We start from the raw sequence: 24969 nt of genomic DNA, 5'->3' as shown, positions 1-24969 counted from the left end.
CGAAGACCAGACGGGACGCATCCAAGCGTGCTGGCAGTTGGCCGTGGACATATTTCGTCTTTTCTCCCCCTGGCTCAAGCGAAGCAGTGGTAAAATAAACAATGTTCAACAACCGGTGAGCTTTTTACGCTGAAGTTGTCAATAATATAATTGGTTTCCTCTGTAACATTATATTCTTTCTGCGCAGGAGAAAGTCTCAAAAGCCGGATACTGAGTTCATCAGTCGGTTTCGGCAAGCATTCTCAGACATTGTCCCTCGGCGAGATAGCCAGAGCTCGCGCAATGTGAGGGCAGGCGAGCCTTTGATGGTCTCAAGGTATATAACATCATGTGTTCTACCAGACAATAGGTGTAAGATCAGAACTGACCCAATTCTTGCTCATAGTATGGCCGAGAACAATGATGTGAAAATTGAGGATCATGATGTCAAGTTACCCATCACCAACAACGACCGCACTCCCCAAAATATGCACGAACTGGGGTTGACGCACTCATGGATGGAATCTGCTCCATATTCCATGACACCGCCTGCCAACCAGCATACAAGCTTTTATGCCACCACTTCTTGTGGAATGGGTGCAATGTTCTATAATCAGGCTGGGGATTTGCATAGTCCGACAGGGATGCACTTGACCCCGTTGTCGGAAATGCCAGCTGTACACAATAACCACAGCGTCAGCTTTGAGCCGTTCCACCCGGAGTTCATGAATCCAATGAATGACATGAACACTCAGCAGCCGTCATATACGCCAAGCGCATTCATGCACCCCGACTCCGGATATGATGCTATAGATGATACCATCCATGAATTTTTAAATGATGTACATGTCGAAACAGCATCCAATTTGATGGCCTCGACGGAATTTTCGGCTCAAATGGCTGGTGACACGTCCTATGCCAATGGCGAGAAGTGGGTTAAACCTGATCTGTAACTTTCTGTTCAATGCTCACCGCGCTCTACCGCATCCAGATTCCGCTTCAATGTTTCTTTGGGAGCACCGACCGCCATGGTCAAGAACATGAGTGAGATACCGGTGACTTATCTCAATAAGGGCCAAGCGTACAATCTCTCAGTTGTCGACACGAGCCCACCAATCGTCAACCACGAACCGCTTCGATATAGAACATTTGTCCGCGTTTCCTTTGAAGAGCGAGAACTACGGATGAAACCGTCAGCATGTTGGCTACTATGGAAGGAAGGCCGCGGTATCACAGAAGCCCATCAACGAGGCGGGAAATTATTAGCTGTGGAATACGTGGATCCATTACAAGGTGGCAGCGACGCACAGAGGAACCGACAGGTGCAAGTCGAGAGTATGTCAGTCGACGGCTTCTGCGTCACTTGGACTGCCAATCCGACGACTGGCGCGTCGGGTTGCAACATTCCCGTGCGGTTTAATTTCCTTTCCACGGATTTCAGTCACTCAAAAGGTGTAAAGGGAATTGCTATCAGGCTATGCTCGAAAACCGAGCTATTGTCCCCAGGCGAGGAGGCAGGTATATCGCGTGATACGGAGCTGTCTTACTGCAAAGTAAAGCTTTTCCGGGATCATGGTGCTGAGCGGAAGCTGTCCAATGACGTTGCGCATGTCAATAAGAACATGGATAAACTTAAGCAGCAAATTTCCCAGGCAGACGTGGGTGGGTTTACGAAACGCAAACGGGGAAACAATGCTTCTGCCGCAAAGAGATCCGGCGGGTCTTCGGGTAATAAACGAACTTGGTCGTTGGACTCGGAAGATGTGCCTCCAGAGAAAGTCTCGTTGGAGGATGATCTCCAAGCCAAGTTGGCTACAACGCAAGAAATGCTTTCATCTACTCGCTCAGTGAGCATTTTCGGTTTACGCGGTGATAAATTCGACGATCCCGACCTATATCCCATTCAGTTATCTGATAATGGCGATTCCCCTCAGTATGTAAATATAGGACGTCCAAACTCGCGTGAATTGGAGGCAATTATGCCCTCACCTCCCGACACGAATACCTCTTCGAATTCGCCGCCTACTCAATCACTCAGACTAGGAAATCGCCCGACCATCATCCAGAGATTTCCCGCTGGTGACCAGGTCTCAAGGGGGTTTCATAGAGGCCGCGGGTGTAGACTTAACCTATCGACCTCCAGCTGAGTTTCCTAAGCCTGGTGAGTTTGGGAGCGCAACCCGATCATTACTATCCTTGCTAATTATCTTAGCAGTCGCATGCTTCTATGTCCGGATTTCTGGGAATGCGAAGCGTTCAGAGGACTTCTACCGTGCAATATATTTGACAGAGCGCACAGTTCAAGACCTTGAGAGGCAAATTACCGAGAAATATCAAATCGACCAAATTCGAATCTCAAATATAATGCATGCCCACGAGAAAGGCATGCGAGTCATAGTCGATGACGATGTTGTCCGCCAGCTTCCAGAGGGTCAAGACATAATCCTCGACATCTCCGAAACACCGAATCCGAATGACCATGCTACTGGCACATCCGGATCTCCCATGGAAATAACGTTAATCTACTAAAACTGCACCGCCCATACCTCAAAAGGCCATGTCCCGCCTCTCATGTTCGAACACAATACAGAAGTAAAGATTTTTCGACTCGCCTCATCTCACCTTGCTAGCCACTGGTCTCCCCGCACTGGTTTGCAGCGCAGGACTTTTCTATCTTACACCAGTTGCATTCGCCTTGTCTTTTTATGTTCTGGTATTTCCTTTCTCTACGGGCCGGCATTTACTGCTGCTTTACGGGGCGTTGAACAAGGGATTATAAACGAGTCTCAGAGCAACGATACCCTGTTATATTGTCTTTCAATTTTTTACGTCTCTTTGTTCAAACTTAGCGTTGCATACCCATTACCGACGATATATGAGTCGGTGGATTACGGAGCTATTGATATGTTATGTCTTGGTTATTATTTCGATCTGTTGAAGGCTGAGCATACGACGTTGATACCCTGTTCACGTTAGTTCACCAGATATTGCAATACGTGTATTGCTAGAGACATAGCTAAGCATCTCTCTTACCTGACATTTGTCGATACCTACATGCAGTGATATCGAGAAATAGATGGCTTACTCGATGCCACCTTTGGTATACCTACTAATCTTCGCCATATACCTAATTCATCCAGCCGCTCGGAATGAAAGAAATGAGGAGAAAAGGATATACCAGCATAGGAGTAACGGCTTATCGTTTATTCCATTCGTTACATTGTACTATGAACTAGAGCTGAACAGTCGCTCGGAGCGAACCCGATCAATAAGAACATGATGTTTTGGATCAATTTCGTGGCAAGGAGTCCAAGCGAGAAGTGATTTTCCTCAAAACATATGGAGGCAGCCAGCACAGTGGTCAATTTGATTACTTATCCACAAATCATGACATTGTTTTAGTAGAACATAGCGAACGCGAAGCAAAAGGACGCTAGGCTTTACAGGTCACTCAGAAGGGGCTATCGAACGCCGAGCCTAGGAGAAGCTATCGGGTGTGATACGATAAATCAGAGGATCGGACTGAAGGTTTTCGAGAACTGCATCTGTTATAGAGGCACTGGGACGCACATTAGTCAAACATCCGATGAAGCGTTGTAGTAGAAGGACACATACGCGAAGCCTCTAGCGACCATGTCTGGGAATATGTTGATTACAGTCCCACCGTCTCCATAAATCTGTTGGATGCAGGCACTGATTGCTCCCTGGTGGCGAGCCTGAAAGGTTACCTGTCTTTGTTAGTGGGGTGTGTAAAAGGCGAATTAAAGTTAACTCCCATATAATACATGGTCATATTGTCAGGCTTGTACAATTGCTTCCAATTCTCGTTGAGAGGAAAGAATAGAAGCTCGAAGAAATGAGATGTCAGATGCAGACAGGTTGCAATATATCATTTTTGAACTCCCCGGTGTCTGAAAAAACCCGAATGTAGTAGGCTTACCGTCAGAAACAGCCGCACAAAATTGACCTATTTTGAGATTGTACAACATCAGCCCCGAACTCGGCCCACTCGCGACACTCCAGAGGCCAGAGGATGACAGTCAAGGCTGTTTCCCCGCATACCTTGGGAAACTCGCAGTGAAATACGGACGGTATTCCGAAGGAGGTGAGCATCGCTAGACATCCTTATTGATATTGCATTGCTGACAGCCCCTGGAGGCGGAGAGTTTCGGTGAAGGAATGGGCGCTTCTTTCACGGCAGAGATTTTCAAGCCTAAGGCTGCTAATAGCAGCGTAGAAACGGGGTTGGAACGCACTCGTGGCCGACTGAATGTCTGTCTTGACGAAAGTCACACGGTCCGGGCTGAAGCCCGCGTTTCAGATTTATCGCACCTGGGTTAGAGGTCCCGCATGATAAGGAGGCGTTTGCGAGGCGCCAGAGGTTTACCAACATACCTCATGAAAAGGACAGCATCCCAGGCGTCCTACTTTTTGCAGCCCCAGACCGGTTAGCGGATCTCAACCTCGAGATTCGTCGCTTGTTCTCCATCGCACATGAGAATGTGAGCATGAATGACAACGATCCCGTTCCCACTGGACTCTACCGTGAGCCTGTGCGTCGAGGAGATTATGATATGGAAGAGGCAGGTTTCCGTCTCGTGCTACCATTTGCACTACGACCTGGTTTCTTCCGAGACGAGGAAGGGGCTAGGGTGAGTGATTGGAGACCAGTTACCTCGGGCTCATTCACGGAACTCTTTCAACATGGTTACTTCCATCCGTTTGGGGGTGAACGGAGATCGCAGAGATTAGAGAGTGTGTTTGAATGGTGGATAGTGCTGGTTGAAAGTGGTGTATGGACAGTGGGCGAAGATGGCGTGGAGGGAGGGATCGATAAATTCGGAGATGCGGATAGGGGTGCCTGGAATGAATGTTCGATCGCACCAAGCTGGTGAGGTTTCCATTAGTTTTATGTGTTCTTGAAGATATAGGGCCACTGTGTGTGTCATATTCCGCTAGGCTAAGCCAGTAGCCTGTATATAGTACTTATTTCTCTTGCCTCCGCAGCGCCTGAATAATCACGTTATTGCTCAGCAGTTCAGTATGCATATTTTACAGTCGGATAGGGAAATAAAGAGTACCTCGAAATAATGAGTACGCATACATACATAAACAGTGGCTGTGTAAAATTTCCCTTTTAATTGCACCCCTATGCTTAAATTTTACGATGTTCACGTTCGCTTGAAGCAGGAGCAGTTTTAGGAAGCTCATTAACCGGCTTCCTATGCTACCTCTAAGAGACACAAGAGCCACTGTAACAATTTGTACCCGAGCAATAACCACTCGAATTGCCACAATATCCAGCCACGGAGCAACAATCACCAAACAATGATCCAACACATGTCATGTTGTTCGCAAAGTTGGGACCGCATTCTCCATTCGTAGAGGTGTATCCCGACGTTAAACAAGCCCCAGAGTAACAGTTAGGGGGACTGCAGTAATCGTTGGTGCTACCACAATATCCGTTGACAGAACAACAATCACCAAACTGTGTCCCAGTACATGTTTTGTTGCCAACGAACATAGCTCCGCATTCGCCGCTGATTGATGGGCCCCCGTTGTCAGTGTCACATTTTCCAGCGTAGCAGTTTCCTGCGCCGCAGAATTGAGTTCCATTGCCGCAATATCCGAAAACTATTCAAGTGAAGAGGTTAGTCGGTCAGTCATGATGGTCGCGCTCAGTCTCCTTTGACGCAGAGCCAAGCAAGAAGCAGGGTTGAATATGAGGGATGAAGTACTTACTACTGCAGCAGTTACCAAATCCAGAGCCGGGGCAAGCCATATAGCTATTATCGGGCCCACAGAGACCATTAGTGCTAACAGTGCTATTTCCGGCCGAGCCACAGTCATCCATGCATTGTCCTGAAGATGAACAACAGCTAACACAAGAAATGTGCGTTAGTACATATTCTCTGGAAATTTCATTCCTCGCCGTCTATTTCAAAAGAGACGGGTTAGGATGATACTTACTTCCCAAATCCACTTTCAGCACAAGTGACACCCACACCACAGGACCCATCAGACGAGACAGTCGGCGCAGAGACCGGTGCCACACAGACATCATAGTCGAGCCAGAGATTGGAACAGTTGTCATCAAGGTAGGTGTTCAGGGACTGCAACTGTGTGATATTAAGTCCAAATCCGAGATTCACTGTAGCACAGACATCACCTGAAACTACCTGGTAATACTTGCCACAGCTCTCGGTGGTACCGCTCTGTGTTGGGTAGGCTGGTGTTGCGGTCGTATAGTATGAGGGCAGTGCCTGTGGGAGCTGTAATGGTAACTGATGGCGTAGTCCATGTACCGCCAGGGGCTTCCATACAAACGCGCTGACTGTTGGCCACTCTGCCGCAGCTGCCTTGAATGTTAGAGTTCCATGCCAAATACTGAGACTCGGAAACGTTGTTGGTGGGGTTGAGGCAAGCTCGGCGAGAGATGTACTAACATAGTATTGAATATTAACACATACCCCTTTGGACCTTGGAATCTCGAATATGAGGGAATATTTTGGGAGGATAGTTGGGTATTCTTACCAGCTGGGAGATCCCCAAACAGTGTATATCGGGCATGGCAATGGCAGACAGGCAGGAGTATCGAAGAAGCAATCGTAGTCTCCTGTCGCCGTGCGTGCATCTCCCGTGGAGACGTTATATCTGTCAAAGGTTATCAGTTGTTGTTCATTCAAATTTCCTTTCTATCCCTGCAATGCAGGCTCTTGAAACTATTCCTGACTTCTTACGTGTCAGAAAGGTCGTCGCATGTTAGCCAATTGGCTATTGGCTGCACGACTTGTCCTAGACAAACTGCGGTAGATGCGGCGGTATTGATTGTTGTGGCAGCATCCGTAGTTGTGGCGGTTGTGGTTACGCTTGTCTGTGCACCAATATACAAGGTAGAGGAAGACATAGTATACGGCAATGTTGTGGAGCAGTTCTGTTGTACAGAATCAAATTGCCCAATCAGATAATCAGTGAAGTTGGTTGATGCTAACCAGGGATCCAGGAGTCGAAGCCGATATAGTTCTAGGAAACATTCACTGCAGAACTGGCGAGTTTTAGCACGCTTCCAAAACATATTCTCCGGGGCACGCTGATTCATACCATGGAAGGATTATAAAGGTTGGTCATTGCTTGCATGTCAGCAGTGATTGATTGGATGTCGAAGTCTTCGTCGTTGCAAATATCAGGCATGTCGCTCTCATCAGCGCACATAAGCGAGTCATATCGGATATAGTCACTGCCCTGCCACGACTGGGAATCGAAAAAGCACCAATTGAATTTACTGTGACAAGAAAACAGGCCTTAATTTATATTCCATACCAAATCATCCAGCACTCGTGCCGGGTTGAATACTTACGAGTCTTGCAGACAGGCGATCTGGACATTATATGTGAGGGAAAGTGACAAGGCTTTGGCCTCCACGATAACACCACCCTGGACAACTTTTTCACCTGCACAGGCTTGTTCCACATCTGAGCCCCATGCCTTAAATGAGTCGTGACATGTTGTTGTGCAGAGGGCAGTGATATTATCCATATACCAGTCTACATATCATTAATGATTAGATCATGCAGACGGTACGACGAATTACTAGAATTCGCCATGACCGTAGCCATTGGACTACCCGCGTTATTACCACTTACAATTAGAATCAACACCACCACCCAGTAATGTAGACACTGATTCATCGCAGGTAACTGTTGAATTCCTAGTCTCCTCTCTTAGCGGCCCTCCCCGGGAAGTCTTTGGGGTAGTATGGATAAAGGTTTCATTTTGCACTTACAATGCGTCAATGCAGCCGCTCGTCAAGTCCCATCCTGCTAGTAGAGTTTCTCTATCGTAATAGGCTTATAGTTGGAAGTCGGCCACAACCAACGACACAGTTGCGATCCAAGTCGCAACAGTGACAAGAATGGAATTCCACTGCATATTTGCCCACGAGAACCCGAACTGATGTGAAGTTGGGGCAAAATATACGAAGAAAAGAGCAGTCCGAAGTCGCCAACAGAATGACGACCTACTGGAGAAAGGTCATTTCCCAGTCGTGGATTCAGCACACAACAATCCTCGCTTATCTCTTAGTTTCACCCGAGTAACAACTACTGTGGACACACATTGATAAATACACACTCTTTTGATTCTCCGTTTCCGGGTGCTTTCCCTTGTTATTCGGTCTCACAGTACGATCTCTAGGTCTGATGGTGGTAGCTCACTCCTATCTCGACTTGTCTGCCTAGTCAGATTGCCGCCGAGCGCTTCCCTCTTCGGTACGAATTGCGGGCTATGTATGATCTGTTTCCAGTTTTGCCCGGTCAGGCCCGAGGCCTCGAAATGGAGCTGAGGTACTCACACCGTTTGTCCTTGCAACCAGGCTGAACTAATTGCGGCCCGAGCGTATTAGGAAAATGCACGGACCTTGGGTCTAGGTGGAGAAGGTGATGCAGTTTAACCAATCCTACTCAATCAACGCAACTTTTCTACAGAAATATTAATAATTATCCTAATCTCAAGGTTTCCATGGCGGATCCAAGCGTCTTCTTTTAGTCTGTGCGCACAACCCACGTGATCCCACGTGGGACTGTCTATACTTATAACCTGTGGACACATGTTATGGTCGCCCCCGTCTGCGAAAATCTGGCTTACTTTTGAAAAGCTTAATAGCTTCAAATATTCCGTCATGGTGATATGTGTCTAAAATTTGCTTGTTTCCTTTATTGCGGTGTAGCCGTGAAGAGAAAAAGCGCACTCAATATGATTGGGTCAGGTCGTGGTTTAGTACGAACCGGCCGATGTGCCATCCTTATTTGAAAGTCTTAAGTATTTTCCGGCGCGCAATTTTATACAGTCCTCAGTCAGTACTCAAGCTGATCTGATAGGGCCAAGATGAGTGGAGCATAGTTAAATAGCAAGCGTATGGAATCGCGGACGCCAATGAGTCTTTCTCCTGTAGATAGCTCCGAGTAGTTTCATGGCATTTTAGCGGAAGTCACTATCAGCTGCTGCTAGTAGAGAGAGATCGAGGCTTTGAGACTGTTCTGTTCCGCCGGTAGGGCTTTAGCAAGTTTCAGCTAAGACCAAGAAATGGGTGGTAGCTGATCTTGGTGCGGCCTCCCCCAACACAACCGAATCGTCAGATGTCGTAGCTTCGACAATAAAGGATTTCGCTGGCTACATTGACTTGAAGTGACTGGTTGGTCCATTGCTCTGTCCTTTGATATTCGTGACGGGCCCGTACGGCTCATAGTTCTTAAGCAAGGGCATTGGTCTAGCCGGTGTGCCATCCCACCATGGACCTACACTAAGTCATTAGTCGCAGCAGATTCTGAGCAGACTCTCAAGGACACCCAATGGACGTAGAACTAGGTTTCCGGAGATCAAAGGCTCATCGTCATCGTTGACCCACGCCGTAATTTCAATTGCAGCAGATAAAGTGGCAAGAAGGCTAAGTCCTCGTATTATTTTCGCGTGCCTACAAGCTCCTAGACTTCTCCGAGACATTATAAGGCCACGAGAGCAGCCCGTCAACATCTGCAATGGCCAAAAACATATCGAGTGGTTTTACTGGGATATCAGAGAGAAAGAAAACAGTACCAATATATCTGTGGGTTGTAAGCGAAACGAGTTGTATGGTAAGTTCATTCCTTTTCTACTTGGCAGTGGCCGCGATAACAGGAACTTGAGGTGTAGCTTTTGAATAAGCATTCTGGTTTTACGAAAGCCGATACACTTGAAATCAAATTTCTGTAATGCCCACTAGCTTTGCTTGACCATGCAATTTCCATCGCCCGCTCAGTGTAAACCCCCGCTGACTGGTTTCTTTCCATAGCTTGGTGTGGCTAAAGCAACAATCGTACGCCTTCAATCTGAAACTTGCTCGTTCAGAGAGTGTCGGATATTGGCGCTGACGGCTGTTTTGGTCATCTTCAACGTCTTTTGCGTGACTCTGAGGCGCTTACAAACGACTAAGTCAATTGCATCCGGCAGAAACAGCTCTAATACTTCATCCGGTAATTCTTCAAATTTGAAGTTGGGGACGTATGCTCAGAAACACTTCGTTGACTGTGCTCTGCTAATAGTCGACAGGCCGACGAAAACAAGGCATTGCCAGAACTGCTTTTATTACAGGTTTTGTATGAACGGAATGGATGTTAATGCGGTAGTGGGGGAATAAGTTACAGGTAGAAGTGCATTTCTCTTCTCAATTAGGTATAGGAAAGAGATAAACTGAAAAATAAATGCGGCGACTGAAATTTGTTCCAATATTGTCATCCCGTCCGCCACCTGTGATATTAGTCGCCGTATTCACCAGGTTCCAATACAACGACCGTGTAAGATATTTCAGCCGAGTAATTTTGACCATGCGTTTAGTGGTTGCACCGAGCCTTGATGCGAGCCATCCTTCGGCAGCTTGCGATAATTTGGGAAAGGAGAACAAAAACAATATCACTCCTACCAGCATGGTGCGACATATATCCCCGCAATTACTAAGTCCAGTGATCTAGATAACTATGCCCACACACTGTGAGGCGAGCTTTTTTCAATATGTTTTCGCTGTGTCACCAACACATCATGATGACGTCCAATGATTTCAACATGAAAAAGAGTATAAGTAGAGCCAAAACAAGCGTTCGAAACATTTCGTTCGCTCTTTCTCAACACAATCCGATCCACTTCTATTATTATTGACTTCGCCAAACATGGCCGACAGAAAGGATAGGGGATTCGCCAGTCAACGCGGCACCCTGGACCCCCAATACGATGAAGAGATTCAAGGCCCAATCAAACCCGGCTCGAATGATACCCGTGAGGAAATCAGTAGGTATTACCTTTTTTCCTGCTTCCATCTGGCTGACAGTAGATGTTAGTTCAGGATGACAAAGTGTCCGACAGAAAGGACAGGGCATTTGCCAATCAGCACGGCACCCTAGATCCCCAATACGATGAAGAGATTCAAGGCCCCATCAAACCCGGCTCGAATGAATCCGCTCCAACTTCCTGAGCGATGATAGTGTACGGCAGGCAACGTATCAAAACGCCTTCTGCTTCCAAGAAAGACCAGGATGTAAATGATATATTCTGGTGGCCTGATCCTTCAGGTAACCCCAACAAGGCTTTTGCACCGTGTCACAAGCGACATCTAACTATATTACTTCGCAAATTAACGATTATTTTGAGCAATCATTCCGTATATTGTGACTTAAACTCTGGCCTACAGTCTGTCTGTAGAATTGGTTGTTTCTTTAGTGGTCAAAGCAGGAAAACGTTTTTAAGACGCTCTCTATAAGCTGCCCTTATTGCTAGGCGGGGTGGTTAGTTCGTGATCAAAAGCTACATTGGTTACGATGAGTGTACTCCGCTTCAAGCGGGTCAGATTTGGGATTCGAGCTTCCCACAAAAAGTATACTTTACTCCGTCCCCAAGGCATCATTTTAGACACGCAGGAATATGACCTACCACCCATTATTGTTTTTTGAACACGATTGATCTACGGAGCGGAGGGGGAAAAAAACAAAAAAACAAAAAAAGCCGCCCCCAAATTAATATAGTAATATACACGCTAGCGGGCAAACGATAAATTATCTATGTGTACACACACGCAACGAATGGATTTATAACTAGTGACAGACATCAGGTGTATAGCGAACGTATTGGTAAATTCACGATGGTAAAATTCTCTTAACTAAGAACAACAATGGTCCGTTTTTGACGATCTGGTCGGACACAATTAATAAGCAAAATGCATAGACTAAAATCACATGATTTAATGGTATTGGAATCGGTAATCCATCTGTATTCCGACAACTAGCGCTGTCGGATAATATTGGTGTCACCGTGACACTCACTTGCTCGAAACGAAGCTCAACACCCACCTTTCCATCTTTGAAATTCTAATAAAAAATGTCTCAACAGAGACCAAACTGTATTTAGTTCTAACCAGAAGCCTATTCTTGGCAAAAGGAAGTGATTTGTCGTCCGAAAACTTCTCAACGTAGGAAAAACTGATTTTGGTTACTCCTTGCTTCCTTGCCCTTGCCTGGAGGTACACTCGTCACATTATTTATTACTGAAGCAATACCTCGCAGCAGGCAAATAATAGCGAAAACTGGGATTTTATTAATTCCACTATTTCTTTCAGTAGTCCGGGTTTGCGGGCCTAGATTAATGTACAGCGACGAGCCCTAAAAAGGAGAGAATGGCCTTCCAAACAGCAGAAGTTTAGACGTCAGGTGAACCCATTGTCCGCATAAATGAAGATTTCGAAAACTGAATCTGTCCAAAGTCCATTCGTTTCATAAAGTGAAAACTCATTTAACAAATCCGGCGGCTCCGTCCAGTCGTTATTGCTATCAAATGTTGTTGTAGTTCAGAGGTATGAATTAACTTATTATTTCAGAGGGATACATGAGCCTATATATACAACAATTAGCCAAGTTGATTGGAAATCAACTTGGTCGTCTGTATAGACACTTCGGAGCTAATTCCGACAGTGCGGCTTGGTTCCTGATCTGCACCAGCTTCATATCACAACATTCCCCCTCAGGATCGCTTTGCTGGCAAGGCGATACTGGATTAACGCTGTGCAGGCAAGCCTCGGTAAAACCGCTCAAAAAACCTTCGTGGGAAAATAAAGTGGAAAGAGCGCCTGCGCTGTCACATTCGTTGCCTCCGAGTCTCCAAGGCTTCGATTCCTAGAAGACTACAGAACTTGGCAAAAGCCGTAGGTCCCAACGGCTTGGTGAGACCGTCAGCGGCCTGTTCCCCAGTAGGAACATATTGAAGACCAATCTCGCCAGCATTCAGCACTGCTCGCTGATAATGAAATTTCACGTTGAAATGTTTGGTCCGTTTGTGGAACTCGGGATTGCGCGAGAGGGCAATAGCGGACTGGTTGTCAGCCATGATGTTGGTGACCGGGGACCGATACATTTGCGTTTCTGCTAGGAAGGTGCGGAGCCACTGCAGATGCAGAATAGCATTGTACTGTCCGATGTATTCGGCGTGTGTCGTAGACGTGGCCACTTCCCCCTGTCTTTTGGATGACCAGGAAACTGGCGCACCTGCAAGTTGGAATACATAGCCAGACGTCGAGTATGCACCGTCAGTGACGACGGAGCCACCAAAGTCGGCGTCTGTATACCCGATCAGCTGCCCACTGCGGTAGGTAATGCGATGAGATTGCGTGGCTTTGATGTAGCGAAGCAATCGCTGCAGAGCGACTTGGTGGTGCGATTGCGGCTGAGCCGTGAAGCGACTCAACATGCCCAGCGCAAACGCAATATCCGGTCGCGTGCCAACCATCAGATACATCAACGAACCAATGGCAGTCGCATAACGAGCTTTTGCTTCCTCGTCCGGAGGTTCCTCGTCTGGACGATGATTCAGGATGTGCTTGGGATTCATCGGCGTAGACTTCGGTTGACAACACTCCATGCCAAAGTCGGAGAGCACCTTCTGGATGTACTGGTGTTGGTGAATGGACACGGACCCATCGACGTGATAGTCGAACTGGACCCCGAGGAACGAACGCGGGGTGCCCAGATCATTCAGTCGGAACTCTGCTTGCAGGACTCGTTGCACTTGTTCGATTTCGTGGGTGTTTGCCGCAGCAACGAGAAAGTCATCGACATACACGCAAATGGCGCAATCCGGTTTGTAGAACACACAGTTGTCCGACTGGGCCATGGTGAAGCCATGAGAAGCCAGGACGCGGTGGACGCATTGGTACCAAATCCGCGGAGCCTGCTTCAGCCCGTACAGTGAGCGGCGCAGCCGGCATACGTACCCTGGCTCTTCGAAGCCTTCGGGCAACTCCATATAAATAGACGAATCGACGTCCCCATGGAGAAATGCGGTGACCGCATCGAATTGATGGAGTTTCCATCCGCGCAACACGGCGCTGGCTACAATGCAGCGGACGGAGTCCATTCGCGACACAGCAGCAAACGTTTCGTGATAGTCGATGCCATGTTTCTGCCGGTAACCTTTGATGACCAATCGCGCCTTGCGCGTTCCGTTGGCTTTGGTCCTGAAGACCCATTTACAGCCAATCACATGATCTCCGGCTGGGACGTCCTCTCGCCGGACCTTTTCCCATGTTCCGTGTTCGAGAAGCGACGCATATTCTTTCTGGATGGCGGCCCACCATTCCAGCTGGGTTGGGCCTGACACGGCCTCGTGGAAGGTCGCCGGGTCGACTTGTCTGGCCGGTGCGGTATTCAATGTGCCTGCCAAGTACACCTTGCCTAGTGACTCCAGGAGTCGCCGCGACGGCCTTCGTCTGCGACCATAGATCGAATACCCAAGATCCGATGTCAAGTCGTTTCCTTGTTGGCTTGGATTCACTACTGGAAGTGTCTCCTCTTCACGCCCAGGTGGTGTTTTCTCTCGCTCACTCGCCGGAGGTACTGGCGATGCCGGTGGTGTTAGCAGCCCTCTGGCTGAACTTGGCATTGACGGAAAGACAGGTGACGGAGGAGCGTTGTCCGGGAGGTCGTTGCCTGTTTCCCCCTCGATGAGTGGCGCCACCGGGGTCCTCTCATCGAACTCGACATCACGGGAAAAGACGGTCTTTCCAGAATGTATCTCATAGAGCTTGTACTGGTTCGGTTCACAATAGCCTAGCAGTCGACACTCGGATGATCTCGGTCCGAGTTTTGCTCGATGCTCTTTCGGGATCAATACCCAGGCACGGGAGCCAATGCGTCGTAGATGCGACAGCTGAGGCGGCTTCCCGTGTAAAATTTCAAACGGCGTCTTCTTCCGCAAAATTGATGCTGGCGCGCGCAGCTTCAGATAGACCACCGTATCCACAAGCTCGGTCCACCAGGAAGGAGGAAGGTTCGCATCAGACAAGAGCGTGTTGATCCGCTCCCGGATAGTGCGATTCGTGCGTTCCGCCAGTCCATTCTGCCCTTTGCAGTATGGCGGCGAGGTGACAAACTCGACTCCCTGGGTCTCGAGGTATGTTCCGATCGGCAAGTATTCTCTCCCGTTGTCGGTGAGGAACCTTTTGATGTGGGCGCCGAACTGACGGTGCACCCAGGCCTCAAATTGTCGGAACTTCTGGAGCGCTTCATGCTTCCATCTCATGGCATATGCCCACGAGCCACGAGAATAATCGTCAGTAAAGGTGATCACGTACTGGAGCCATCTTTGGCAATCGGCATCTCCATGATGTCCGAATGGATCATTTCGAAAATCCTTGTTGAATGCAGACGTGGCCGTCTTGCACGGGAGTTTCTCTTCTGATGCTGCTTACCCGACATACACGCTGGGCACTGCGGCGTTGCCAGCAGCTGCGCCTGCGTTAGCGGTCGGTACGGAGTGCCGGTCTGCCGGAGGACCACCCTCAAGTCTCCCCGGTTCAGATGTCCCATCCGAGCGTGCCACAACGCTTCGGAGGCCTGGTCCACTCCTTTGCACGCATCTTCTTCGAGTATCACAGCTTCACCACCGAGTTCAGAGGTTGACGTTGCGCATTCTGCGTCACTTGACTCCTGAGGGTCGTCGACGTCCATGGCCACCGCCTGCGGTTCCAGGGAATCTACATGGCCGTGGGTCGCCGGCGCCCTCGCCAGTTGGACTCGCTCTCGAGATCTTCTGCTCACATGGCACCGCAGGATCAGTAGATCCTCCTCCGCATGGTAGGCGGTCCCCACGGTCCGTCCTCGGCGTTGCACGAAGACATTCTGTGGGTGCGCCACCACCGAGTAGCGGTCTCGCAACAGCTTCGGCACGCTGATCAGGTTCATCCCGACGCGTGGCGCGAAGTATACATTCTTTAACACCAGGGGTTGGTTGAACTTCCCCCGGAGCGTGAGCTTCACCGTACCAATCCCTTCGGCTTCCACTGGATCGCCCGCCGTGTCCAGCATCTCGCGGTGGGGCCGCAGACTGCTGAAGCAGCTCCGGTCCCAGCAGATGTGGCTGGTGGCGGCCGAGTCCAGAATCCACCGGGGTTGCGGTGCGTGGGTATAAAAGGGTCGTCACCCTCGCCCTCACGATATTGATCCTCGGTCTCTTGGAAGTCGGCGGGCCCTGCCGATCTCCCACCTGGCTTGATGGTATATTTTGCAAATTATTTCTTGGTGAGCCGGAAACACTCCGTTCAGCCTTCAGGGCATGGTCCCTGGACGGCTGTGCTTCTCGCTGTTTCTTCCAGCACTGCGCGACCACATGGCCGCGCTTCTTGCAATAGTTGCATTTCTTGGCAGTCTGCTGCACCGTATTGATGGACGGGCCAGATGCTGCCTGCAAGGGCGTTGGAGACTCTTTTCTCCGGACCGTCTGTTCGGCATTAGACAGACGGTTTCCGATCGTGGTCGGATTCACTGGATCCTTGTCATTCTGAATGGCATCTACAATCAGGACATATTCTGGTCCGATCTGCGTGAGCAGGATCGCGATGTGTGCTCGATCGCCGATCGACCCGGGCGCGATGGCATTCAATCGATGTACCAGCAACCGTACACGGTCAACGAATTCGCGCGCACTGCCGCAGCGCTCGCCAGTGGTTTCGCGAAGCTGGGCGAACAGCTCGCAGAACGTGGCGAGTTCCATCCGCCGGTATCGTTCTTCGAGTTCATTCCAGAGGTCACGGGACGTCTCGAGTCCCGCGACATGAATGCTAATGTGGGGGGACAGGTACCGGAAAATAGTATGGTAGGCCTCGGCTTCGCGACGCGACCATTCACGGTGGCGCTCGAACGCCTGGACCTCCACTTCGAGGCGCGCTTCAATGGCTCGCTGCCTCACCGCCCCGTTGAGGTGGGGCTCCACCAAGGGGTGGATATCCGCCGTAATGGGTTTGGCGTACTTGAATAGACAATCGGGACGCTGAAGGTCGCCCGACACCACATCCCAGACCTGCCTTGCTTTGAGATAGGAGGTCATGAGACGCTTCCAGGTTGCGAAATTGTCGCTACCTGTCAGAGGCTCAATGGCCGTGACCGCTCGGTCGGGCGAGTCATGGACCAGAGCAGACATAGTGAGGATAATGAAAGCGGGGTAGATATATAATCAAGATGGTCAAGAAGATTCTCAGATGAGTAGAAACGGCACCCGAGTGTTTGCTCCCGGGCTCATAACCTGTTGTAGTTCAGAGGTATGAATTAACTTATTATTTCAGAGGGATACATGAGCCTATATATACAACAATTAGCCAAGTTGATTTCCAATCAACTTGGTCGTCTGTATAGACACTTTGGAGCTAATTCCGACAGTGCGGCTTGGTTCCTGATCTGCACCAGCTTCATATCACAACAGGGGGGACAAGGGGAGGTCGCAAGAACAATAAGAAAAGGCCCTGACGAAGCCGCGGAAATGTCAAAACCGCACTAAATGGTTCACTAGATAGCTCCTAGATCCGAGGTCTTATACGAACTCAACAGAAATACGAGATATAGCGTTCATCTTGGCGTGAAAGTTAAGACCCATGATCGACGGATCTGAAGGATTGACCGGGCAGTGGATAAGTTGTCGTTCATCTACGTATCCATGTGGGAACACAATGGTTGTGGATTGACAGTGCTGCATATACATGTACGAGACATATGCTTGTATGCCCGAAACGGGTCAAAATCCAACGGGTTTCCGGCTATCCTTCCTGGACTGGGTTGGTTGAGGCCGGAACCTCCGTGCCGAATATATGGGGCGAGGAATGACCATGTGCGTCGGGACTTGGAATGTAGGTCAGGAAGGACAAAAGCAAGGGGAATTTGTGTGTTCAACAAAGATGCAGAGAGGGTAACGGACATGCAGAGATTCATGTGTGATTCGTCATACCGGATAAATGTGGAAAGAAATGATTTTAATCGGATTCGACATCGACTCTTTAATGTAATATCTAGATCTAAATCCGAATGGGTTCGACTCTCACGGTATGGATTGCTCCATACGACATATTGTAGATATTATAGACCAAGAAACAAGCTTGGAAGTAGGAAGAGAAGGTGTAGAACGAAAAGACAGGATCCCGGTGGAAGATTGGGGAAGGGGGGAGTAAAGAGAGAACATCCAAAAGACAACAGACCTCCCACGCTGAAAAGACGTATCTTAATAAAGACGAAGACCGACCCACGCAAAACGGGAAGACAGACAAGTGACCTCGCCAAACAAAAGAAAAGAAAAAGAATCACCGTCGCAACGCAACATCCCCATCCTTCCTCATCCAAGGATACCAAACATTAGTATATTCCCGAACACCAAACTTCGGCGCACCGCCATGATCCTCCATCGAAGCAGAAGCACCCTCCCTCAAGAACTCTCCATCCCGCATACGCCTCTGCTCCCGCAGAGTCGGGCACTTCTTCTCCTTAATGAAGCGGTAAAACTTGCACTGGATACCCTGGAAACCGCGTCTCCGGCGATTAGGGAACTGGCGATTGAAAGCCTCGCGGACCTCCTTCCACTCCTGACACAGATCAACGCGGTGGTACCAGATGAAGTACATTTCCTCTTCTTCGTACTTTGGCCGCGGGGGACGGCGACTGTCGCCGTTAGTGGAGGAGGAGATTGAGACGCTTGAGTAGCGCTCGCGCGGATGGTAAGGGTCTGGCGAGGAAGGGGTGGACAGCGAGCTTTGGGTTCTGCTTGTGCTGGCGCGGTTGTCGGAGGGCCGGTAGCTGAAGAAATTTGGGATGGGCCCGTTACGTGGTTGGTGCTACTTTGGGTTGTTGCTGTGGTGGTGGATAGTGCTTGGCTGGTGTCGTGGTAGCTGCGGTTGTACCAGTAGTTTGGGCTTGGGGGGAAGCTTGGTGAGGGGTGGTGGTAGCTGTGACGGTTGAATGAGATTGAGGCGTGCTGGGAGCGTGGAGAGATGTCTCCGTCGCCTGGGTTCAATAAGGCGTCGATTTTCATTTTGCTTTGTCGTGCTGATGGGAGTGTTGCGTATGATTCTGTGTGGGTTGCCATTTTGGATGCCAGTACGTATAAGAAATTGACTTTGGGGATTTTATAGAGGACCAAGCTTTCCAGAATGCTCAGACCAGGTCTGATAGTAGAAGTGGGGAGTATAGAGAGGTTTATATCAGAGAGCCCATGGACGATGTGAAGTACAGAAGATGAAGTATAATATGTCCTTGGGGTAAGCAAGGTTTATAGATCTCTAAGGAAAAAGAAAAGCTGGAGCACCATTCGGTCTTAGATGAGGGAAAGAGCAGAAATTCGAAAAAAAAAGTCAGAGACTAAAGCGCTGTTGGATGCACTGGACCGACTGCCTGGGTCTGGTGTTCCTTTTGGTCCCCCTAGATGTGGATTCTCCACGGCAACGTAACTGAACGCGGAGACGTCGGGGGTCCTGCGAAGAGTTCTCTTTTCTTCTTGACAGCCTATCACCCTGAAATCGGTTTGTCCGGAGCTAGGGTTCTATGGCTGGCAGAATGCCGCACTTTTGCGGCGTCCGGTGCACCCCCGACGACCCTGTATAGCTGTGTACCGCGGATACACAAGCTCGTTGGGCTAACAGGGGCCCTTTTTTTCTAGAGGTTCGGTCCCACCCCCAGAAAGACATATTTCTATTCAAAAAAAGAAAAAAAAATTAAATTAATTAAATTGGAAAGATTTTATATAAAAAAAGGAATTAATAGACCGGTGAACCGGACAGTTGCTCCGTGTTCGGTGTAGTGGAGAGACCATACTGTTTTTTTATTATTATTTTTCAATTAATTTGATATCTTTTGAAGATGTGGCAATAGCTTCGGCCTACTCCGTTCCTTCACCTTTTCGAATGTTTATGGGAAAGTTTGGCTTTGTCTATACCGTTGGCTTGTTGGCTTGTAGCTTCATATGACACAATCCGATCGAATCTTTCTTTTTTCTTTTTCCTTTTTCTTTTGGTATTGTACATATATGCAGGTACGAAAAAAACGGGGGCCACGCGGTAACCAAAATTACAATTTACCTTTAACCTTTTGCAATTTTAGCGCCAAGGCGAAGTTTTATGAATGACAAATCCCGAGTTTGGAGAATATCAAAGTAGTTATCCGAGAAGATTCGGGATGTAACAGATGAATGAACGACTTTCTAAAGGATCAAAGGGGATTGATTTCTTGTTTCTGTACATTTCTTTACTGTTATTGCATGAGCGATTAGGTGATAGGCTTGAGACACCTATGAGTTAATATAACAAAACTAAGTAATTAATAAAGAGATGAAGAATCGAAGAACTCGCGTGCATTTTCTATTTTAGTGTTTCATTTGCGCTGTCCAACGCTGTCCAACGCTATCCAACGCTGTCCAACGCTAACCGTTCATGTAAGAAGTGGATAGGTAACGGACTAATAGATACAGTCAGGTGTGATTTTCTTTTTCTTTTTCGAGGTCATGGATGTGGGAAGGGAAGTGCAGAAATTAAGGAAAAAAACGAGAAAACCAACACAAACGCGCGGCATCTATTGGTAGACGCAAAAGTCATATGTTGCGACGTACGCCATGGTCCTGGGATGTCAGGACGAATGAGCGTGAGGAGCTAATGCAAGCTCAATTTGACATTGCCAACACATCTCCAAGCATTATGAGGTAAGAGAGATCCTTGAAGACCGTGGCACACAGGTCTCCTCTATCCTCTTCAGGGCCTTTTTCGGAGCTGCCGATAATCTATACATGTACTCCGTACTATGTATACCTACAGCTCTCAAATACCCGAGATACAGCGAACCATGGTTGATTTTTTCGTCCCAAACACCGGACGCGGGGGGAATTGGGGGAAAATCCAACTTCAACTCGGCAGCAGCCGGCACAGCGGATTTCCCGCGCAGTCAACTTGCATTAAAATATCGAAGTGATACATGTCCACTTTACGGATCCCGTTTACTGTGATGTTACTCGCGATAATAATTTTCCTCTGCGCCATTTTCCCCTCGATCTACGCCTTGACCAGGCCGATCGTCAGTCATCTGCAGCCGCCAACGGTTTTCTTGGATTTTCTTCAAGGTTTGACCGTTTGGACCATTCAATTTGATTAAAAAAAGGGGTTATACAATATAAAATATAGGCAGGTATATGCAGGTAGACGTAGTATTCCCAGGGTATCATGTATAGAAACCTGTTCTAAATCACTCGGAGACATTGACCCATGCAATCTCTCTCAAAAATGTCCAGAAACAGGAAAAGGACCAGGGCTAAAGGAAAAATGAAGGGAAAAAAAAAAGGCAGAAACGTTGTGATCGTATCTCTGCGGCGCAGTCAACTTGCGCAAGCGCCAAATCCATACTTAATTAGGGCACCATGCGCCCCACTTCTGTATGGCCCGTTGTTTCCGAGACCCCCTTGGCAAGCCTCTCACAGGCAATCCTAGTCCTTGGAGCCTCCGAATTCCGTGCAGATCGGATCAACATGGCTCCCCCGGGGCTAAAACCAGCCTTTCCCCCCCTCTCCACTCCGTTTTCTTTGTCTGCCGCTCTCCACCAAGTCCTAAGTCCAATCAGGATCCTTCTGGCGTTCGTCAGTCGCGTAGCCGCAGCCCGTTTCAATCACGTGAGATTATAGTGGTATTATAGTATGTTTTATTTTACAATACGCAGTACTCAGTGTCTTGCATTTTTCATTTCCATATCGCTTCTTTATCTCGACAATCCAATATACGGAATACACTAAGAGAGGAGATGCAGATAATATGCACCGCGCTTGACCCCCGCTGCGACACGAAGATCGACTCCTTCCTGAATAGACATATCGCCGTGCTCATCCATGGTTGCAAAAAGAATGTGATTTTCCAAGTTTAATTATCGTCACATTGCGCGAGTCATGCTGTGCATATTGGGCCCTACTCTTTAACGGCCAACCATTAACTAGTAGAAAAAAAAATAAAAAAAAAGAAAAAAAAAGAAAAAAAAAATAAAAATTAGGAGGAATGATATTCCATTTAATTAATTCAATTTCAGGACGTGGGCGGATTGGGCCAAAATTCATCTGTATCTATCCAATCACCTTTTCCTATCGCTTAACGTCTGATTTCATTTCTTTTTCTCTGCGGTGAGAGGTGCCGAAATCTCCAAATCTCCCCTTTTTCCGTTACTTTTTTTCCTTTGTTTGGTTTTTCTTTGTTTATAGTAGCTTCTTAATTATGAGCCAGAATATGCAGGGTTGAATTCCAAATTCTTGTTCTCCGGAACTTTACATTGGCTCATCACCGATGCCACCAATGGTCATGTCGGGATGATAGAGCATGGGATCGCATCGGTATCGGGGAGCCCGAGCAGACAATGCACTTGCGCGCTTCGACTCGAGTAACGGGAACATGACGGTACCCCCTATTGTACGATCCGAGTCAGCAAGGCTTGAACCACTAGGACGAGTGGTTATGACTTACCAGTTCATAAAGATCGCAGAATGTTTGCTTGGAACGAGACGATCAATGAGCTTCGTGGTCATACCTTACCGACGAGATCACTTACAATTGTCTTCAGCAATGCAGTCACCATTCATGCCATGTTGATATGATGTTGTATCCAGTTCGTCGCACTCTCCGGCTGTCACTTCGAAGAAGCCGCGCCGGATGCACCGGGCAACTTCCGAGCCCCAAAGGCGCGCGACGAACCCACCTGTGACAAGAAATTGTACAGTCGTAATGGGATAAGACCTCGCGATACGGACGGCGAACACCCCACCCCACCATCATGGTGTGAAGGCGGTGAGGTCGAAGGCGGAAGACGCGATAGAGCACGCGTCGTAGTGACGCCTTGGTCTTATCTGGATCCGACGATAAAAGGACTCCCCACAAGGATGTTTCACGGGTGGCGATGGGCTGCTCCTATGTACAATGGCATGAATCTAGTAATGGTATTCGTGTTCTGGGGCACAAGAATTGGCGCAAATAACTGATATAGCGCAGCAGCGGGGGCGATAAACCACTCACATTATCAGGAAGAATGGACCTCTCAAGCTTCTATGCAGCGAAGCACGCAATCGGATATTCGCACCTTTATTTGGCCGCTCGTTTGGTTCATATACCTCACCTACGGTATGCTGCGTAGTTTGGAGCGACGGAGCCAGGAATAGTGTGTAAGCCATGGCTTTGCGCGGAGCACTGACTGGGATGCTTAATCCTCAAGGGTCACTGTCGTTCATTAGCTTGTAGATCGGAGAGACATCTCAGGACTCACCTGTTCTGGTGGACCAGGGACGAAGAGACAGCAAAGAGCTGTGATCCTTGCGCTCGTGCATTCTAGTCGAATGTCCTCGGTTCTATTGAAATCGCATCGTTTTCCTGATCAGTAGAATTCAGACAGGCCAGGCTAAGATTAACATACCTGCGACGGGGATATTCGCGCTTTGTCTTGGGAATACACATAGAGGCTGTACAGTAGGTCAGCTCAGTCGGCTGCTATAGCGGAGACATCTTTGCATAGACACCTTGACCGGCTAATCCAAAACTCGTATCTTTAATCGGCCGGCGTGAATGGCAGTGCATCTGGTGGGAATCATATCTTTCACAGGCACTGTCTGACTTGCTGGTCCGCAATGTATTATATAAATGTCAGCACAGTGGAGATTCAGTACTGGGTGGGGGAGAACTTATCAAGTGACTCAGACACAAGCCTGCTCGACTTTGCGTAGTCAAGTGATCAAATTGTAGAGCAAATCGCCGGGGTAGAGGGTATATGTATAGACTTCTCGGCTTCTGACACTCACAAGCTCGAGAGAAAGCGTTGAAGGACATTTATCGTTATTGAGGGCTGTTGAGACCCATGTCTTCTTTTTACCGCAACTATTTGCAGCGACATTCTTGATGCGCTTAGATGCTCAGCGAGAGAGACGAGTAAGAGTGGTGTTGAGAAAAAGGGATGCTGAGTCGGCCAAGAAACTTTGGCTGACTGTTGAATCATTCACGGCTCTCTAAAATTGAGGCACTGAGTGCTATTCAATCCACAATGACAGGCTCATATTTCTTGTTCTGATACCTCATCTGTGAGCGACTCAATGTCAAATCACCGAAAAATGCCTAAAATTTCATCCCTAGAAATCATGGACTTTTTTTCCTAGCCTCGCTTTAGTGTTGTGTTGGTTGTGTTGAGCTGTGGGTCTGTCCGTCTAGACTGCGGAAAGCGAGGTCACAGTACCTGTCAGGGATATACATGAAGCATACAGGATGTTTGGAGAAATGATCTGCGGGACCCACATGGTGCATATGGGTTCCCCTGAACGCGAGGAAGCCTGTTCCTTTTGCTTCCTCGCGCTACGTCCTGTACCTAGAGTCAACTATAGTTGCTTTTAATATCGATTGTTCATCTGATTATACGTGAGACCCTCACAGTTCTAGAAACATGAGATCCACACCTTAGCTCTACGTTCCTAGCTAAACACGACACTATCTAGGAATGCATTGGCAAGACTTGGGAGCTATGAAATCCCTGGGAGCTTACGTTAGGGCCCTAGAGTTACTATATAGCCTTCCGAGATCGCGGAAGCTGTCACAAAACACCTTCGCCAGACCTGCGCACAAATGTGAGTCATTCGACCACTGCCAGCAGGCCAAATGATCGCCCCAGAAATTAACAAGCTGTCAGGAACATGATTTTGATTCCCCGAGGTATGGGTAATAGACCCCAGGAGCTATGTCGGGGTTCCTGGGGGCTGGGTGGCTCCTAGAAGCAGCTTCTTTGCTCCCAGAAACGATTCTGTCGCCTCCGGGAGTAAGAGAACTCACAGGATCAAGAGATGAGTTCCTAGCACTTACAGTATTGAACCTGGTTTCTTGTTAGTAACAGTGGATAGTAACAGTGGATAGTCTTACAAGCCACGAACCAAACCCGCGTAGTTGGTTCTAGGTTCACACTATGGCCTAAGTTTTTGACTTTTAGGTACCGATGGCTTGAAATAGTGTTGACTTCGAATATTTGACGTTGAGTATCAGCTATGCAACACAAATCCATCGCCGGGGGGATATCACTGACTCATGGGGTATCTATCCCACTGGTTCTCATCATTAAAATTATGTACCTAGTAACAGATGTGGGCCTCACCGTTGCACACTCTATCTCTTGTGGAAAA

The 24969-nt window shown here is 48.3% G+C and overlaps 4 protein-coding genes across 4 annotated transcripts; 2 read left to right on the top strand and 2 right to left on the bottom strand.

The window, feature by feature from the left end:
* Positions 1-4158: 4158 nt before the first annotated feature.
* N7489_004652 (uncharacterized protein) lies at positions 4159-4874 on the top strand (the record flags this gene model as incomplete). Its single annotated transcript, XM_056710404.1, has 2 exons — positions 4159-4223; positions 4301-4874. 2 exons carry the CDS (start codon positions 4159-4161, stop codon positions 4872-4874), a joined length of 639 nt encoding a protein of 212 aa, XP_056568825.1.
* Positions 4875-5212: 338 nt separating this feature from the next.
* N7489_004651 (uncharacterized protein) lies at positions 5213-7595 on the bottom strand (the record flags this gene model as incomplete). The annotated part of the gene is made up of 8 exons (XM_056710403.1): positions 5213-5613; positions 5722-5891; positions 5950-6420; positions 6514-6633; positions 6720-7024; positions 7081-7261; positions 7337-7523; positions 7571-7595. The coding sequence occupies 8 exons, from the start codon at positions 7593-7595 to the stop codon at positions 5213-5215; spliced, it is 1860 nt and encodes a 619-aa protein (XP_056568824.1).
* A 3081-nt stretch (positions 7596-10676) lies between these two features.
* N7489_004650 (uncharacterized protein) lies at positions 10677-10978 on the top strand (the record flags this gene model as incomplete). The annotated part of the gene is made up of 2 exons (XM_056710402.1): positions 10677-10794; positions 10845-10978. 2 exons carry the CDS (start codon positions 10677-10679, stop codon positions 10976-10978), a joined length of 252 nt encoding a protein of 83 aa, XP_056568823.1.
* Positions 10979-18112: 7134 nt separating this feature from the next.
* Positions 18113-18891, bottom strand: N7489_004649 (uncharacterized protein; the record flags this gene model as incomplete). Its single annotated transcript, XM_056710401.1, has 2 exons — positions 18113-18531; positions 18552-18891. 2 exons carry the CDS (start codon positions 18889-18891, stop codon positions 18113-18115), a joined length of 759 nt encoding a protein of 252 aa, XP_056568822.1.
* Between the last annotated feature and the right edge of the window lie 6078 nt (positions 18892-24969).

Source organism: Penicillium chrysogenum, assembly GCF_028827035.1.
Source record: "Penicillium chrysogenum strain IBT 35668 chromosome Unknown utg000002l_segment0_segment0, whole genome shotgun sequence".
In the NCBI taxonomy this organism is placed as follows: Eukaryota; Fungi; Ascomycota; class Eurotiomycetes; order Eurotiales; family Aspergillaceae; genus Penicillium; species Penicillium chrysogenum.
Note: the sequence above shows the minus strand (reverse complement) of the source record. Positions and strands in the feature narration are given on the sequence as shown.